This window comes from Cyprinus carpio, chromosome A3 (genome assembly GCF_018340385.1).
Source record: "Cyprinus carpio isolate SPL01 chromosome A3, ASM1834038v1, whole genome shotgun sequence".
In the NCBI taxonomy this organism is placed as follows: Eukaryota; Metazoa; Chordata; class Actinopteri; order Cypriniformes; family Cyprinidae; genus Cyprinus; species Cyprinus carpio.
Genome location: NC_056574.1, coordinates 14,970,972 through 14,990,032, shown reverse-complemented (window position 1 = coordinate 14,990,032; position 19,061 = coordinate 14,970,972). Strand labels below are relative to the sequence as shown.

At 37.8% G+C, this 19,061-nt stretch overlaps 1 protein-coding gene across 2 annotated transcripts in view; it reads right to left on the bottom strand.

Annotated features, from left to right (window-relative positions):
- Nucleotides 1-19,061, bottom strand: part of adgrl1a (adhesion G protein-coupled receptor L1a) — a 103,265-nt gene that overhangs the window by 67,848 nt on the left and 16,356 nt on the right. For both annotated transcript variants that reach the window (XM_042720120.1, XM_042720128.1), the window contains exons 2-3: nucleotides 11,088-11,301; nucleotides 6,985-7,094 (exon numbers count right to left, since the gene is read on the bottom strand). In XM_042720120.1, the coding sequence (XP_042576054.1) occupies nucleotides 6,985-7,094; nucleotides 11,088-11,301 (324 nt within the window). The remainder of the gene's footprint in view (nucleotides 1-6,984; nucleotides 7,095-11,087; nucleotides 11,302-19,061) is intronic.

Sequence of the window (19,061 nt, the reverse complement as noted above, 5' to 3'; positions counted from 1 at the left end):
TCTCACACATACAGACACTTACACTGCCGGTATAAAGGCAGCGGGCAGTCGTCACTGTCTAACTCACTCACACCATTTGAGAACTGAAGAGCAGGGGGAATAAGGATGGGAATCAGAAGGAATTTGGGTTACTTAAAGATTCTACTTAACGATTTTTCCTGTAAAACTCCAACAGAAATTTCTTCACCCTAAGGGTGACATAACAGCACTTATGCAAAGTGTTTCATTTTATTAAAAAAATAGCCGACAGAAACATCCCTCTATGTGTGTGATTTCATTGCTTGTTTAACAGGGTGATGCAGTCTGATGAGAATATTATGCACTGGTTTTTGCATGAAGGAACAAGCTCTCTTTCTGTACAGATGTCTCAACAATGGCGATTCATATGAGACTTCATTGAGGGACCATGGCATATGTGCCTTCTCTCTGTGTGACCTGGATTTGAGTCATAACAATAGTGTTTTTCCCCTTGAGCCAGAGAGAAATACAGTGGGGAAGACAGAAACACAAAGACATGATGACAGAATGATAGACAGAATGATAGTTGTTTACACTAATAGACAATAGAAAGGTAGAATGATTGCTACAATGAAGGAAAGAATGACAGAACAAATGATAGCAAGAACAATATAACAAACAATAGACAGAACGAACAAATAAACAAACAAATGAACGATAGATAGATGACCAATCAAATCAAAGCAGGCAAGCTTTAAGTTCACAGATGCTGCATAGCGTGAATTTCAACGCGACGCTTTAGTTAGCGGCTATAAAGTGCGGGATAAGATGTAAGTAGCCAAAGATTTCATATCTGTCAGCTGTTTTATGATAGAAATGACTGATAAAAGTAATCAGGAATGCAAATTAATAAACTTCGCCATTTTGAATTGACGTGATTCCTGTAATGTGATTCGTAACTGTCAATGTATGGGGACAAGAAACAATATTAACGAAGCTGTTTTCATCATATATTAGGCATATGATTAATAATGAATGGTCACATATTGTGAATTTATTAAACTTAATTACGTAGCTTTCCTGGTAGCCTTCAATAAAGTAACTTGTTTAATAAAATGATTCATAAAATGTATAAATATCAGCCAACCATTTGTTTACTTTTGTTCACTGACAAAGATGAAAATGAAAATACTATCAATCAAAGCAGAGAGCTGGTATTGACAAATAAGATACTACCCACTGACATTGTTTTAAATTGTTATGACAATGCCTTCAGTTATTTCCTCTTAAAATGCAAACATTAGGGCTGTAATAGTATTCGAGTTATATTCAAATAACAGATTCAAATAACAGATATATATATCGAGTTATATATATATATATATATATATATATATATATATATATATATATACCTACAAGAGGGTGCAGTGAATTTGAATACCGGTTTTGCACTTGAATGTGGATTTTTATTTTAAATTAGACGAATATTCCGAATTCTAATTGTAATTTGACAGCCCTCGCACACATGCAGCTCAGTGGAAAAAAAAAAGAAGAAAAAAAAAGGACCTCTGAATTTTTTTAGCCCTGGCTATGGCCCTGAACACAGGAACATTTCTTCAAAAAGCTGTTATGGAAACGTGGGGAGAAAGAGAAAGATGAAGTGTTAGTTGACTCATTCATGTTTCCTCTTCCACCTGTGGAAAAGAAAAGACAGACATCCACACAATCACACAAACATAAACACTTGCGCATTACAAACACGTCAAGAGCTTGTGCATGCAGATTCAGTTTGATTCTTTCAAGGCTTCCAGGTTTATTTGCCTGTCATTGGTAAGCAAGAACAGTGGCCCTTGAGCCCCTTCAGCCCAGCGGTCTCAGCAATGCTATCAATTACTCTTGTGATAATGAGAGGGGCTAATGAACACACACCTGAGGAGCACAGCTAGCAAACGGCGCGTGCTTCGCATCGCCACAAGAGCGCATCTCACGCTAAAATTTCTCATGCTTTTCTCTGGCATCAAGAGGTGGAGTTGGAGATGAATCCAGCAGAAAACTGTTTGTGCATGTCACTCCACGCACATTCATGAGATTCAAGAATTATGTAGGCCTAGTGCATATTAATGACTCTCAGCTGCGGCGGTTTCAAAGCTCCCCGTCTCTCTCTCACAAAGACCAAATTACACCAAAACACCTAGTGCTCATACATACTCCCACTGTTTAACACTTCCCGAAGAGTTGAACTGGAATATCACTAAAATATTTTCTCTCACATTTACACCCTATGAAAAAAAAAAAAACTTAGAATTTATAAGGCTGAGAAAAGTAGCATGTATTTCATAATGAGAAAATTTATTGCCTTGTGGTTGTCAAACATTAGTGGATCATGTTCCTAGTAAAACCATTTCAAAATATATTTCAAAATACATGTTGGGGTCAATGTATGTTAAATAACCATTTACAATGATCCAATTCCAAATATATAGTGTTATTATTATTATTATACACAGAATTATTTTTACAAACTTAGTCTAATAAATACATAATGCCAAGTTTATGTAGTTAATATAATTGAATTGTGATAAATAATAATAATAATAATAATAATAATAATGCAAAATTTGCTAAAATATACATTAAATAAGCCTTATAACATTAAAGAGATCACTTTAGTACTTTCTATATAATTATATTTATAAATAATATATTTCAACTGTAGTAGTAGTAGTAGTAGTAATAATAATAATAATAATGAAAAGTTAGATATAGATAAAAATAAAGATATTAAATATGGTTTACTTTTAGCATAAAAGAGTTGACTATGTAGTTCTTTCTACATAATTCTGCTTTTAATTAATATATCCAATTCTAATTAATATAAATAATATAATAATGCATAGTTTGCAAAAAAAAAAAATATTAATTATAAATCACAGATATAAAATATGGTTTACTTTTAGCATAAAAGAGCTGACTAGCCACCCACTCCACATTTTGGCATTTAGTGCATTGCCATAGAAATTAATAGTGTCTGATTCTGAGGACATGAACAGCTCAGAGTAATTGTCATCTCGTAATCACTGTAATTCTGGAATGACGTGACCACGGCATTACTCTTAATGTACTGAGGTTCTGGACAGTTTTATTGGCCGCTGCTCCATTTAAGCGTGAGTTGTCTATTGTGAAGACTAACCTAAGATGGCATTTCTTTAAATGCATCAAATTGCCTTTTCTTGACCTGGCTAAGGATATCAGATAAGCTAGTGCAAGTATCAAGTGCGTGCGGTCTTGTTATATAATGCAGAATGACACTGGACACCGAGGAAATATGCCAAATGACTGGACTAAACAGATTTGTGCCACAAGAGCAAACGAGGACGTATTATAGAGGTCGTGGATGCATTAAATGCTTCTTGGCCAACATGGGGTTGTGGGTAAAAGAGGTACTGATCCGAACGGAAACGAACAATGAAATGAATATTCTACCTATTAGATTGTGTTTTACTAATGTCTACACCTACCCCAACCCTAAACCTACCCCTTACAATAATGAAAAAATAGTAATTATTGTTGTACAGTGTGACAAAAATTATATAGTTTTGATGTGCGCATGCCCAGTAGCCGCAGCTGTATCCCTTCTAGCCTTAACCCCAACATGTCCTCAGGCTATATGGAATTTAACTGAGTCTCCGCTGAGTCAGTGCTGCTGTTTGGAGCAGAGCTGCTTGTTTGTCATTTCCTCGGAGACACTGAGCTCTGTGGATATGAGGGTCAGAAAGTTTGACTCCTGTTGGCACTCAGCACCCGACTTTGACATGTTGGCTGCGGTCGAGGTTGTGCGCGAATGAGTGCGTTTATGCATGTGTGTTGGCGGGCGGGCATACTGACTCTGTCTTTAAGTGTGTGTGAGTGAAAGACAGTTTGGCTGAATCTGACGCCATTCTGTCTCGTGTGGCTGTTATCATGGAGGTTGTGGCGCTCGCGCACAAACAAGAGTCTGTCAGAAGCGCTGCAAGCCAAGCTATGTCCTTAATCGCAGTAGCCCTTATTCCTCCATCCTTTCATATTAAATAAACAAACAAACGGACATATGTCAGTGGTAAACACGCCAATAATGGCGTGGAACGTGTTCTCCAGCAGCCGTGAAAGATGGGGCATTATCAGAGCAATTAGGCACAGTAAATTCAATTAATCTCGACAAATCTCCACAGAGGCCTGAGCGATGCCACCATCCCCCGGTAATTAAAAATGGCCGAATTGATTCGGCGTAAGAGGGGCGTGATGTCTGGATATATTTGAGGCACGTTTCTATTTATTCCGCCACACTAGCCAACAACATGTGGAGCCCGGAGAGGAGCGCGTCCATTCTGTGCCCACAGTCCCTCAGGGGAGATGCGACTGATGGAGGATTCCAATAATTGGCTCTTCTTTGTCACTTCAGACAGCGAGAACTTTTTATCACGGAGGAATCAGGTCCCAATTTTCCTCACCTCTCTATTCCTCAAACACCATAAACAAAGTTTTTAAAAATAGGAGATAAAATGCAAGTCAGCGGCTAGTTAATCACGCATCCTCTCACCTCTGTACACAGCACTATTTCAAACCAACATGCTAGAGATGGTGACTAAAGAAAAAACAGATGAAATAACTGTGACAGGCTTAATGAAGCGGTGAGCAGATTGGTGAGGCGTGCAAGCATTTCAGCTGTGACTCACCTGCCACTCACCAACATATGTCATAATGCACAGACTTAGCAGCCGCAAACTAGCCATGCCCTATACATTTACTGTACTCCATCAGAAATACAACCTGTTGCAGAGAATCTAACCTACTATACATAAAAGGAGTGAAAACATGAGAGAAAGCCAAGCCAGTGTTGGTTTTAAGCCATTTCCCTCCAGTCTGAGAAAACGACAACAAAATAATAATAATAATAATAATAATAATAATAATAATAATAATAATATAAATAACAGAAACAAAATGACCATGAGAAAATAATGAAATGCTGTCAAAATAATGAAGAAACATTTTAACGAATACAAAATAGCAAAATATTGCTAAAAATAACTAAACAAAATGCTTAAAGAACAAAGATAAAATGATTAAAATACTGCTGAAATACTAAAAAAAACAGGCTACTATATGAAAAATTTAAAAAGAGAAGACAACATAATAAAATGCTAAAACAAAATTCTGTTGATGAAACAAAACACTGAAGAGCAAACAATTAAATGCTGCCAAAATTAATAAGGTCAAAAGAGAGACAAAATGATTGTCAAAACAACCAATAAATATTGTCAAAATATATATAAAAAATAAACACAAAGTTGTGACAACAACAACGACAAAATAATAAAACAGCTGTTGAATCAACAATGAAATATTGTCAAAATAATGAAACAAAAGAACAGATGAAATTCTTTCAACACAGACAAAACAGCAGAATACTATTAAAATACAAAAGTTTTTGAGAGAGAGGGGGAGAGACTAGCCGCTGCCTCTGAAGTAAATCTGAGTCTCGCTAAGCACCCGAAAGAGGAAAGCGAGGAATAGTATTTGCACTGTGTGTTTTGATGTGTTTGTGTGGAAGCGGTTTGTGGATTACGGCCGCTGAGCAAAGGTGGTCAAAGAGTGTGGGCTGAAGAGTCTCGTTCATTTTGCACAAGTGTGTATGTGAGAGAGAGAAAGAGCTTTAAAGATAAACGCTCAACTCTTCTGGATGTCTCCCAAAACCTGCAAAAGAAAGAGAAAGAGACAGCAAAAAGGGGAAGTGATGGTGGAGATCGAATAAAAGCATGTCAACAGAAAAAGAAAAGAGATGAAGGCTAAAGAGCGTGTGTATGTGTGAGACAAAGAAAAGGAGAATTCAGCAGGTGACTCAAAAGAGAAACAAAGAACAAAAACACAAGTGTGTAAAAACAAAGGACTGGAAGAGAAATACAAATGTCAGAAGACTGATTGCGAATGAGAAGAGCACACGAAGAAAGCAGAACGCAGAAAAAAGAGAAAGGAGGATTAGCAGGCAGAGCGGACTGGCGGGTTGTACTCCATCCTCTTTATTTCCTGTGGGAAGAGCAGAGAAACCGACCCCAGGATTAAAGATTAGAGTTAATAACCCCCTTCCCGCTCACAGTAAAACCCATTAACATCCCTCCAACACCAACCTACCCTCCTAAAGCCCCACAGACCCACCCTCTGCTGAGTCACGGCCCCGTCTGGACCACCTGCACACATAAAGTCGACGCTCATGATGGGGAGGGGGGGGTACCATCTGACGGGAGATTTTCACATGAGCCCGGCTCCCGAACTCCCTCGAAATTCACACCCTGCCTCTCATTCACGAGTGACGCAGAAAGCCGAGCGTTGCCATGGGAATATTAGCATGTGTGCGACTTTGGGTCGTGCTGTCTGAAATAAATTTGAGGTTTGTGTTAACATTCCCATTGTGCAACACACGCACGCGGCTTGCCGCCTCGCCGTGGCACAATTTTCATTTTGATTGTCTGTCAGATGCAAGGTAAAGGTGTTTAATGCCAGATAAAGCACCCTTGGGGTCATTTTGGTACTGTGTGAGGCTGTGCACAAGTGTGTTTGTGTGCCTATGATCGCCAATAAAGGCTGAGTCTGCACAGAGCTGGGGATATTGAATGCTTATCTTCCCCTGCGTTCGTGTGTTTGTTTGTGTACGGAGCACCTCCCCGATGTGAAAATCTCCCTCAGCCTCTGGAACGTCGCACTGTCGATGGAAAAAAACGGTTTAAAGTGTGAGAGAGTGTGTGTGAGTGTTAGAAAGAGAGAGAGAGCATGTGTGCGTGAAGGAGAGAATGCACTCACTAATATTTATATACTCTACTTATATTTATTTATTCTTTTTTGTGTGTGTGTGTATGTCAATAGCTTGTTTATATGGGATGGCAGCTGGTTGAGGGGGTGGGGGCAGGGCAGGGTGGGAGGTGAAGGGGGCGGGGCAGGAGAGGCGAGGGGGTGGGGCTGTTGGGATGGAGTGTCTGTGTCGTTACTCACTGTATGGCACACATTCATACTGGATCTCCAGGTACTTGTAGGTTCCTGGACAGGGGTCAGGAAAAACATCAGACCCAGCCACCACCACACATTGAGTGCGATTATTACACCTAAGAAGACGGGAGAGAGAGAGAGAGAGAGAGAGAGAGAGAGAGAGAGAGAGAGACGAGATGAGAGAGAGAGAGAGAGAGAGAGAGAGAGAAAGGTGTTTAATAAAAGCAAAGTCAATGATCATTCCATCAGTCAAAGAAAGGATTTAGTTTTTACATTTTCTCAAATAAATAGGCTGTTATGTATGGAAGTTCATTTCTGCCACTGAATAAAATTTTTAAAAGGTATATATAAATAAAGTCACTATATATATATATATATATATATATATATATATATAAAAAATACAGATTAAAGTCAATAAACTGAGATCATAATGTGTGTTAGATCTATTCAATAATTTTAACAAACTTTTTATTTTATTATATATTTATACATCCCTAAAACAAACACACACACACACACACACACACACAAGGTAGAGGTATTCTGAGTTTGCACACTACACCTACGGTGGGTGTGTAGCTGTAAATGTGTCCCGGGTTTGTTACTGTGCTGTGCAAATCATCTGTTATTTCCACCAACATATCAAGTCACTTTTCTTTAAACCACGATGCATTTTTTTTTTCTCATGTATTTCTGTTTGTGTTGCCTCCTACTGAGGTCTTTTGTATCGCAGCCGTTCGCTTTGTCTTATTTTGAAGGCTGTGCCCTCCTGAGGTCACACTGTCAGCTGCATATATCATTAAAGCTGTCTCATTTCAGAAAAGTAACCAATATATTACAAATTATAAAAAAAGAAATAACAAAAAACTTTCAAACACATAACGATTAATAACCGGAAACTTTTATAAAACATACCTAAGCAAACAAAACTCAAACAGCCCAAACTGCACAAAAAACAAAACCTCCAGAGTGCACAGCCTTCAAAATGAAACACATTTAATGTTGAAGTATTGTTGAGGACTGATTTTTCTCCATTTATGAAACCTGTTAACTGCATTCATCGGTTCTAACTGTAGCAGTTGATCCGAACACTGGAAAATATACTCAGAAGCTGACAGTAAAGGCATTTATAATTTTACAAAAGTCTATGTTGCAAATTAATTCTGATATTTTGATATTTCTGTTCATCAAGGAATCCTGAAAACAAATGTATTATGGTTTCCACAAAAAGCCTTGGTGAACGCAAGAGACCCAAAACAATAAAACAAAAAAGTATGACAAAACTAATATTTATTTTACATAATATTTACTAAAATAATACACATTTACTTAATCCTATTATAGGATTATATTTTAAAAATATATAATTTAATTACCTGGCATATTTTATCATGGGTATATTCGGAATTTAATAAAATGTAAATTAATGATATGCGTAATCCAAAGGCCATGTAAAAAAAATAGGCTAATGTATTGAAATTGATTAATCACGATTAATCACCATCCAAAATAAAAGTTTGTTTACATAATATATGGTTGTGTACAGGGTATATTTATGGATGTATATATAAATACTCAGACACACATAAATTATATATTTAGAAAATATTTTACAAATGTAATTATACATTTATATATTTATTATTCTTATATTTTATGTATTAGGTATAAAAAAGCTATATTGAATAAGATTAAAAATAACATTATTCTTCGCCCAAATATATACATGCATGTGTGTGTATTTATATTATCATAATAAATATACACAGTATACACACATATATTATGTAAACAAAACTTTTATTTTGGATGTGATTAATCGTGATTAATCATTTGACAGCCCTAAAAAAAATTAATAAAAATGAATAAATTCAAATTCAAATTCAAATGGAACGTAAACAAGGTAAGGACATTTTATTAAATAAACCCCACATCACACTAAGAGACGATACTTTATTATTATCACATAGCAACCAATTAGAAACAGTTCAGAAGGGTTTAATATCTAGATTTTAAAGTTGCTTATTTGTGTGCATCCAGTGACAGATGCAATCTCTTGACTGTTTCTCATTCATAAGGACGGTTACACAACATTAGTACGTCAGAGCTGCTTTTTTATACATACAATTCACACTTCAGGGGATCAAATGACTGGAAGTTTACGAGGTTTGTGGAATTAAATCTTGACATATTGCTTGACAACTACTTAAACGATTCTGGGAGTGTTTTGTAGCATGATACTAGGTGACCGTACACTGGTGAAGTCTCTGTCTTTGTCTACAAATCTCCAAGTAATATCAAACTCTCCTCAAAAATACACACGACTTGAATTGCTATTCATGCTTGTAGCACAATTGGTGTGGAACAGACTGCATGTCAAAAATTGAACACTCAGGGTATAGTGTTTGTCAAATTTGTACTCCTAAGTATGAGTCTTGGCAAGCACGGTAATAATTTCTCACCCGTCGTGATCATGTGACAGATGACAGTGTCAGTCGGAGGGGTGCGGAGGCAGCAGACTATTCCACCAGCTCAAACCTACTTACAGCCATTGCCTCTGACTAAAGTAGATAAATGTAAGAATGCAGGGCTGTTATCGGTATAAAATGAAAACACCGATCTGGCACGGTAAAGATTTATTGCACCTCAAAAAGACACAGAGACACTTCTCTTTTCAAATCCCTCTTTCCATATATCCCCTCATCATCTCTTTACTAGTGCAGAGTCACTCCCAGTCCAATCCCTCTCTCATTCTACTCATCCCTCCCACATGCCTCCTCAGTTCCTTCACTTTCTCTCTCTCTCTTTCTCTATTACAAGGCTGATGGATAGCTAGAAGAGGGAATCATTGATCTCGTCTCCGAGGAAGCAAATGCTGAGCACAGACAGGGACTGGAACTGCAGGCGGGGTACACACACACACACACAACATTTATACACATTATTCAAACACAAAAGCTAAACAGTCACTTAACCACTCAACCATATCAATAGACTCTAAAATACACAAGTGCATACAAAACAAAACAGTAACATGAACAGTCAGAGTTTTGTACCACCCTTTCGATCCTATGCAGTGTTTATGTTGAAAAACCCCACTGGAAACCATAATGAAGACAAGACCAGAAATGTGCATCATGATGATAATCAGAAAGGTTTTAATTAAAAGATATTGTTGATGGTTGATGAGGTTTTGGATCAGTAAGATTTTTTAATGTAAGTGTCTTATGCTCACCAAGTCTGCATTTATTTTATCAAAAATACAATAAAAACATCAATATTGTTAAATATTGTTTTTCCTTCTGGAGCTTTAGAGGCCGTTTGAACCTCAGTTGTCCTCAGTGTGAAAAGATGGATCTCAAAATCATACAGTCATTGTTGGAAAGGGTTCAAATACATAAAAGATGCTTGAAAACCAAAGAATTTGTGGGACTTGTAGGATTTTAAACGACAGCGGGCAGTTTAACTGTTCAGGACAAACAAGGGACTCGTGAACAACTATAAAAAAAAAAAAAAAAAAAAAAAAAAAAACACTGCTGTGGATCATCCAAGTAACAACACAGTATTAAGAATCTAGCATAAGTAAACTTTTGAATGGGGTCATTTTGACAAATTCAACTATTATTTTCTCTTGTGGGCTATACAGCATGTAAACATCTTAACGTCTGTTATGTGAAATATCTTATTCAGGTCAGTACTAAACAAAAAATAGCCTGCATTTTGTCTGATCCCTGTTATTTTGGTAAAATAATTCACATTTTGCAGATACTGCAAAGTGTATGCAAAATTTTGAACACAACTGTACACATACCGACCCCAATGGTTTGTTGAATGGAAGTGTGAATATAGAATAGAATAGAATAGAATAGAATAGAATAGAATAGAATAGAATAGAATAGTTCCCCCCCAAAATGCTTGAAAATTTGTTTGCTCTTTGACACATTTTTTTCACGTTATCAGTAACTAAAATGTCATCTTCGGCTGCTACTATTTAGAGGCAATACTGACTAAAATGAATGAATATGACAAACTATAATTTTGGTCATCAAAAGACAAAAACTATAACTCAAATAGGAACTGTAAAAACAAACACTGTTCTGATATACCTTTGTGACATGATTTTGAAGGCGTCTGGCAGGTAGCACTGTACGTTTTCCATCTGAAAGGGGTCAGCATCACAGATCTTGTCATCCGTGCGGCCGTAGTTGGCTGTCTCGATCATGATGACATCACTGCCGGGGCAGCGGAGCTCGATGGGGTAACCCTCGCATGCCAACTCCCTCCGCATCAGACCAAATGGCATTGCAGAGCGACTTAATGCTGCATGAAGAAAGATAAACACAGATTCAGCATGAACTGTTCAGCAACACTGTTTACAACTCATTTTACTTCTGTAATTTAGGATAAATCTGAGCGAAACAGGATATTCAACAAGAAAAATTGTGGGTGCGGGACCTGATTTTATACATGTGAATAACATAGCAGGTGGATAGAAAGTTGGAGTTTTCAAAGAAAGAGAGGCAGAGCAAAACAATATAACAAGCAATTATGAAAAACATTTGGGAAGTGATGAATCGAGGGTCAAATTTGACTTCATGTTGATTTTAGAATGAGCCAACCAATTGCATGGATTACTGATGTAATTAGCAGGTCATAAAGAACCCTTCTAATTAAAAATAACTCTAACAGCATAGGGAGCTGTTTATTACAGCAAAATTTTATGACCCACAAAAATCCTTTAAAGGGAAAAGAAAGAAATAATTAGATAAATGGACAAGGGTTTTTCACAGCCAGTGATCATATGTTCAGCCTTCGTAGTCCTGAGCAGCAAACTATTTACCCTCTCGCTCAAACAAACTGTGAGAGTTACGTACACACTCTGTTAACATCCTCCCACTCCTTCACACAGCTCTCGGCCGGATGCCATCTACCACCCAAATGCAAGGCTCGAGAATAGAAAATCATCTCCCATGTGTCCAAATCGCTTTGGGAGCCAATAACCAAATACCTGAACAAAACCAGCACCTCGAGGAGAGAACTGACCCTAGACCCACCACCAGCCCTATCTGCCCACACGTGTCGTCTGCCATTTACACTCAATTTAAGAGAGAGCAAGAGAGACATGTTAAGAGGGCTTTAGGTGCCATAGGGTTAATCATTGTGCCTGGCTGAGAGAGCCCGAGAGTGGCATACTTTATCTGAACAAGAGCTTTCAAAGAGTTTGAAGATCCAGCAATGTAAAATGGCCGCCAACCGCCTCCACTCACAGAAGACAAAACCCAGTCAGTGGAGCTCTCCATGGTGCTGACAAATAGAGAGGGGGAACCTGTGGAGCTGTCCATTGTGATGAAAGATGAGGGGGTGGGTCTGACCCACAGAGTTCCATGCACAGGAAAAACTGATCAATGAAGTGCTCAGTACTCCTGAAATTCATTCCTTCAGCTCTCCAGCATCAAACACTTTGCAATCAAATATAGGGAACTTTTTTAAAAAAAAAAAAAAAAATGATTGGTCGATGCATGCTTCTGTATGTAACAGTAATGGACAGACTCTGTTATATGGACAAATGGAACAAGTACATCCATTCAGCTTTAGACACAAAATGGCCTTTTCTTTGCTTGAGACACAATGTAAAGTTCTCAGATTTTGAGTCACCCCTTTTTACACTGACGTCAATGTGAAAGTCAGACGTTTCTCAGAACAGGATCTAAAAGCATGCTTCTTTTGTCTGCCGATGTCAGCCATTCATCCCAGTGCACTTGAACATGCTTGTGACTCTCTGAGTTGGTTTCCCACTCAACGGTTCTGTAATCCTTGTCCTGTTCTCTTATAAACCCTGAGCACTAAGTTGCTGCTATGGAATGTTGACATACGTAACTGCATCATACATCATACAGTCGTGTAGATGTCACACAGACTCACTACAGCAAGCAAGCATGGTGGACATCAACGTGGGAATGGATGGTGTAATCTTGCCATAAATCTGTAGATTTGAGGGTTCAGACCTGCTCATCTGATTGGGAGATTTGCTGAGGTAAACCTGTTTCATGCAAGGCTTTTGTAGTGTGCATTCAAAAAGACACACTCCCTTGTGCCCACATGACACACAAACACATATAAAGAGGCAAAGTGGGATTAGAGTGTGCCAGCATGGAGTCTTGTTTCCACGGCATTCCCGTGGAGCAAACACATAGCTCCATACTGCTGGTCACTGATTAAACCATTACTCTGGGCTCAGCACTGCCTCGCCACAGGAGGCCAATCACACATCCAACCAATCACCCACCCACCCACATGTTCATGTAGCTTCAGCAAGCCAGTACGTCCCACACTGCACGTTGACATCCCACAAACTACTCCAAATACGTCAGCCCAATAATTTCTGCCCTTCTCTCTGCCTCTTTATCTGCCCATATCTCCAACTGTAAACACCCAGTTATCTCCAAAACTTGACTACGGCTGCTGGATTAATAGGCTCATTCCCTCATTTATGGGTGTATTCTGCTCCCACAGACATTATCTCCAATCGGAAGAGGAAATTGGACTGAGGGGAATAATCTTCGTAAACCGAATTAAAATGCTGGAACGTCTCAAGCTAAAGGATGGAACCCATTTAAAGATAGGATAGTTGTATTTTCATTTTGTATTTTTGATATTAGCAGGTCCACAGATGATTAGGAAAATTACCTTGGGTAAGTAAATATCTGGAAGGGAATTATCTGAAATCTTTGTTCAGGGTCAGTTTTTGGAAAGTGATTGGAATGTGTAATTGAAATGAGTTTGAGTCAGAGATGGTGGATAGTGCACATGCTCAAGCAGAACAGGTTACCAAAGATAAAAACTTCCATTGGGTAATTTCGAGATCCTATGCCAAGGCAAGGGCATTTGTAAATCATAGCATTATTCGTTATCAAAGAGATTGAAGTTTATCAAGGGTGAGGGTTGGAGTAACCAGACCTAATGAGTATTAGGTCTTGCATGACTACTTTATTTTAGTAGTTTACTAGTTGTCCAGAAAAAACATTTGAATATTATCCAATGAATCACTGTGCAGTATCCGGGGTCTAGCAGCCAACTAGAAAGTGTGTCCCACACAGCTGAAGAAAAATCATGCTGAATGTAGTTCAGTTAGTCACTACATTTAATTATTTTCTCCCAACACTACTCAAACACAAATCATCTTACAAGTTTGCCATGCAGTTTGCTTTAAACATGCTTTGTGAATGCAAATTGCTCACTGTATTTTCTCCAAACAGATTTGGTCATAACAGAAAGGCATTCGAAACAAATGAGAAGCAAATAAAGCGGGACACAGTTTGTGGATGGAGGAATTTTCCTCCTGCTGTTGCTAGTGCCACTGAACAAGCACATATGATCTGGGACTAGACTGCACAAATATGAGAAAGTTGTAGAACTAATTGTCTACTTGGTACAACACCTATGTGCTTGTGGGATGAAATGGAGCAGGTAATCATAGTCTGATAAATGATTTTATCAGATGGATCACTGGTCCTCTGGCTCTAAAGCTCTGCAACTTGCTGCACAAATGATGACGGTCTCTGTATGAACTGGACGATCATTTAGTTTCTTTATTCAGTAATATGTTATACACACCTGTTTTAAACAGTAATGACAGCTTCATACTTAATGATATTTTAATTTTGGTTGTGCCACTTTCATTTATCTCAAAATGCACAGATGAAATGGAAGCAGGAAATGGAAGCAGGAAATGAGGCAACCAAAGTCAAACTGGCATTGCCTCTATGAGCACTGTGCCTCATCAATGATGAAGAGTAACTACAAGCTGCGATACAAACTTAATCATATTTTTCAGTAGTGTGACAGCAGTTTTTTTTTTATTTGTTTTTTTGTTTTGTTTTTATTCGGTATGTAAAAGTTCCTTTTTTTGCCAGATTATTTTATTTTTAATATTTTGACTATTGTTGCAAAAATTCCCTTGTGAAAGAGAAGCATATTTCAGCATATAGAACAGATGTACTTATAAAAAACTTTATGAAAATAAATAAATAAATAATTAATTTGAAGAATATACTTTTTAAAAAAACTTACAGTGGGGAAAATATTAATTTGATCCCCATCTGATTTGTTGAAGTTTGCCCACTTACAAAGAAATTAAGGGTCTGTAATTTTTATGGTAGGTTTATTTTAACGTATAGAGACAGAATATCAACCAAAAAACACATTATATTAAGGTTAGAAATTGATTTGCATTTCAGTGAGTGAGATAAGCATTTGATCCCTAAGCAAAACATGATTTATTACTTGGTGCAGAAACCCTTGTTGGCAAGCACAGAGGTAAGATGTTTTTTTGTAGTTGGTCACCAGGTTTGCATACATCTCAGGAGGGATTTTGGTCCACTCCTCTTTACAGATCCTCTCTAAATCCTTAAGGTTTCTTGGCTGTCGTTTGGCAACTCAAAATTTCAGCTCCCTCCACAGATTTTCTATAGGACTGAGGTCTGGAGACTGGCTAGGCCCCTCCATGACCTTAATGTGCCTCTTCTTGATCCACTCCTTTGCTGCCTTGGCGGTATGTTTCAGGTCATTGTCGTCCTGGAAGACCCATGACCCATCTTCAGTGTTCTGGCTGAGGGAAAGAAGTTCTCGTCCAAGATTTTACCAGGGACTTTTTTTCCAGGAACTTTTTTCTGTGTTTCCACCACAATACTTTCTCATGATTATCCTTACCCCATGAGGCAAGATCTTGCACGGGGCTCCAAACCAAGGTCAGTTGATGGTTGTTCTATATTTCTTCGCACCAACAGTGGTCTCTTTCTCACCAAGCTTCTTGCTGATGGTCTTGTAGCCCATTCAAACCTTGTGCAGATCTACAATCTTGTCTCTTGCCCATGGTGGTGGGAGAGGTTGGAATGGAAAGTACAGATTGTGCGGACAGGTGTCTTATACACCTAACGAGTTGACATTAGGAGTAACTTCATAAAGTGACAGGACTAATCCGTGTTCCACGTGGGCACATAACCATGGGAGCCAGAATTCTTTCTGATTGGCAGGGGATCAAATACTTATTTCACTCACTGAAATACAAATCAATTTCTAACCTTTATATAATGTGTTTTTTTGTTGTTGTTGTTGTTGTTGTTGTTGTTGGTTTGTTTTTGTTTTTTTTGGTTTTTTTTTTTTTTGGGGGGGGGGGGGGGGGTTGGTTTTTTGATATTCTGTCTCTATTTGTTCAAATAAACCTACCATAAAAATTACAGATCCTTAATTTCTTTGTAAGTGGGCAAACTTACAAAGTCATCAGGGGATCAAATAAATATTTTCCCCACTGTGTTTTCTATTGAAACTTTTGTCTTCTATTAAAATATATATGCAATTACAGATTTGTAAAGATGCTTTTTTTGCATAATATATTTAATGCATAATATATTTAAAATACTTTAATTGCAATATCAAAAAATACAATGGGTTGGATTTAACCCAGCATTTTTCAGGCCCCGTCCACACGGAGATGCGTTTAGCTGTATACGCATAAATTTTGTGTCGTATAACTGTTTCCTCCACACAGACCCGGTGTTTTGGGAGAGAGAAACCATAACGTACCATCAACAAAAACATGAACAAACACTGAACGATTGTCTTTTTATTAACTAACATTAACACAGATTAATAAATGAAAATTACAACACCACATTCTATACTGCCAACAATACTAATGTGCATATTCCAAGTCTTCTTCTCTGTTTTTAGTGTATCTCCGTGGCAGAATTCTGGCATGTATACTACATTGTTTTGTGTCGTTTTCTGGCATCTATACAGGTGCATTTCAATAAATTAGAATGTCATAGAAAAGTTCATTTATTTCAGTAATTCAACTCAAATTATGAAACTCGTGTATTAAATAAATTCAATGCACACAGACTGAAGTAGTTTAACTTTTTGGTTCTTTTAATTGTGATGATTTTGGCTCACATTTAACAAAAACCCACCAATTCATCAATCTCAACAAATTAGAATATGGTGACATGCTAATCAGCTAATCAACTCAAAACACCTGCAAAGGTTTCCTGAGCCTTCTAAATGGTCTCTCAGTTTGGTTCACTAGGCTACACAATCATGGGGAAGACTGCTGATCTGGCAGTTGTCCAGAAGACAATCATTGACACCCTTCACAAGGAGGGTAAGCCACAAACATTCATTGCCAAAGAACCTGGCTGTTCACATAGTGCTGTATCCAAGCATGTTAACAGAAAGTTGAGTTGAAGGAAAAAGTTTGGAAGAAAAAGATGCACAACCAACCGAGACAACTGCAGCCTTATGAGGATTATCAAGCAAAATCAATTCAAGAATTTGAGTGAACTTCATAAGGAATAGACTGAGGCTGGGGTCAATGCATCAAGAGCCACCACACACAGACGTGTCAAGGAATTTGCTGAACCACAGACAGAGGTGTCTTATCTGGGCTAAGGAGAAGAAGAACTGGACTGTTGCCCAGTGGTCCAAAGTTCTATTTTCAGATTAGAGCAAGTTTTGTATTTCTTTTGGAAACCAAGGTCCCAGAGTCTGGAGGAAGGGTGGAGAAGCTCATAGTCGAAGTTGCTTGAAGTCCAGTGTTAAGTTTCCACAGTCTGTGATAATTTGGGGTGCAATGTTATCTGCTGGTGTTGGTCCATTGTGTTTTTTGAAAAACAAAGTCACTGCACCCGTTTACCAAGAAATTTTGGAGCACTTCATGCTTCCTTCTGCTGACCAGCTTTTTGAAGATGCTGATTTCATTTTACAGCAGGATTTGGCACCTGCCCACACTGCCAAAAGCACTAAAAGTTGGTTAAATGACCGTGGTGTTGGTGTGCTTGACTGGCCAGCAAACTCACCAGACCTAAACCCCATAGAGAATCTATGGGGTATTGTCAAGAGGAAAATGAGAAACAAGAGACCAAAAAATGCAGATGAGCTGAAGGCCACTGTCAAAGAAACCTGGGCTTCCATACCACCTCAGCAGTGCCACAAACTGATCACCTCCATGCCACGCCGAAGTGAGGCAGTAATTAAAGCAAAAGGAGCCCCTACCAAGTATTGAGTACATGTACAGTAAATGAACCTACTTTCCAGAAGGCCAACAATTCACTAAAATTGTTTTTTTTTGTTTTGTTTTTTTTATTGGTCTTATGAAGTATTCTAATTTATTTGAGATAGTGAATTGGTGGGTTTTTGTTAAATGTGAACCAAAATCATCACAATTAAAAACTAAGTGTGCATAAACGAAGTAGTTTCCCCTGGAGCGATCGGCAACCAGATGTATTTTGTCCTACTGCAGCTTGTCTCTGTTCTGGACTTGCATTGCAATGGCGTTGCAATGCAAACATTTTCCAAAATGTAATTTATGTGACAATATTAAGTCTGTAAATGGCCGTTAACATAGGCCAGAGATGCAGAAGACGGACGCACAGAGAAAAATACTGTAGCAGGCAGATCACTCACTGTTCATGATGCACAAACTATTGGAAGGAAATCCTCAATATTGATTTGGGGATTTATATGAATGTGTTTCTGAGATGAACTGACTGTCTTCAGAAAAGTTTACGTGGTATTTACTTTTCATCTTGTCTCTGTTTAGCTCATATTAAAGCAGTGTTTCAGCACAGCACTGCTTTGTTTACAGCCGGTTACCAAAGAAACGCTGTATCTGGTGTTCCAGAAGCTCCTGCTGCTGTCCTGCTGTCAGAGAGTTAATCTGCGTCTCTTTCAGAGTTTCTGCTGTTTGTTTCGTTCAGGCATGTAGTATAATTTCAAAGCTAGTCAGAACATTGTTTTGCTACAAATTGGGTTATTATTAAATCAAATTATGTATATTAAAGTACATAAATAAATGATAAGAAATTATATACATTTTATATATATATATATATAGATATATATAGATTTAGGTTAAATAAATATATCTTTATTTTTCTTATTTTTTTCTTTTTCTCATCAAAAGCTGCAAGACAACCCACAATTCAGCAAACGTTTCAGAAAAAAAAATACTACTGTTTCAAATATTGTATGTTGCTCAGTGGAATTTTTTTTTTTTTTTTTTTTTTTACCAAGACATTTAAAAA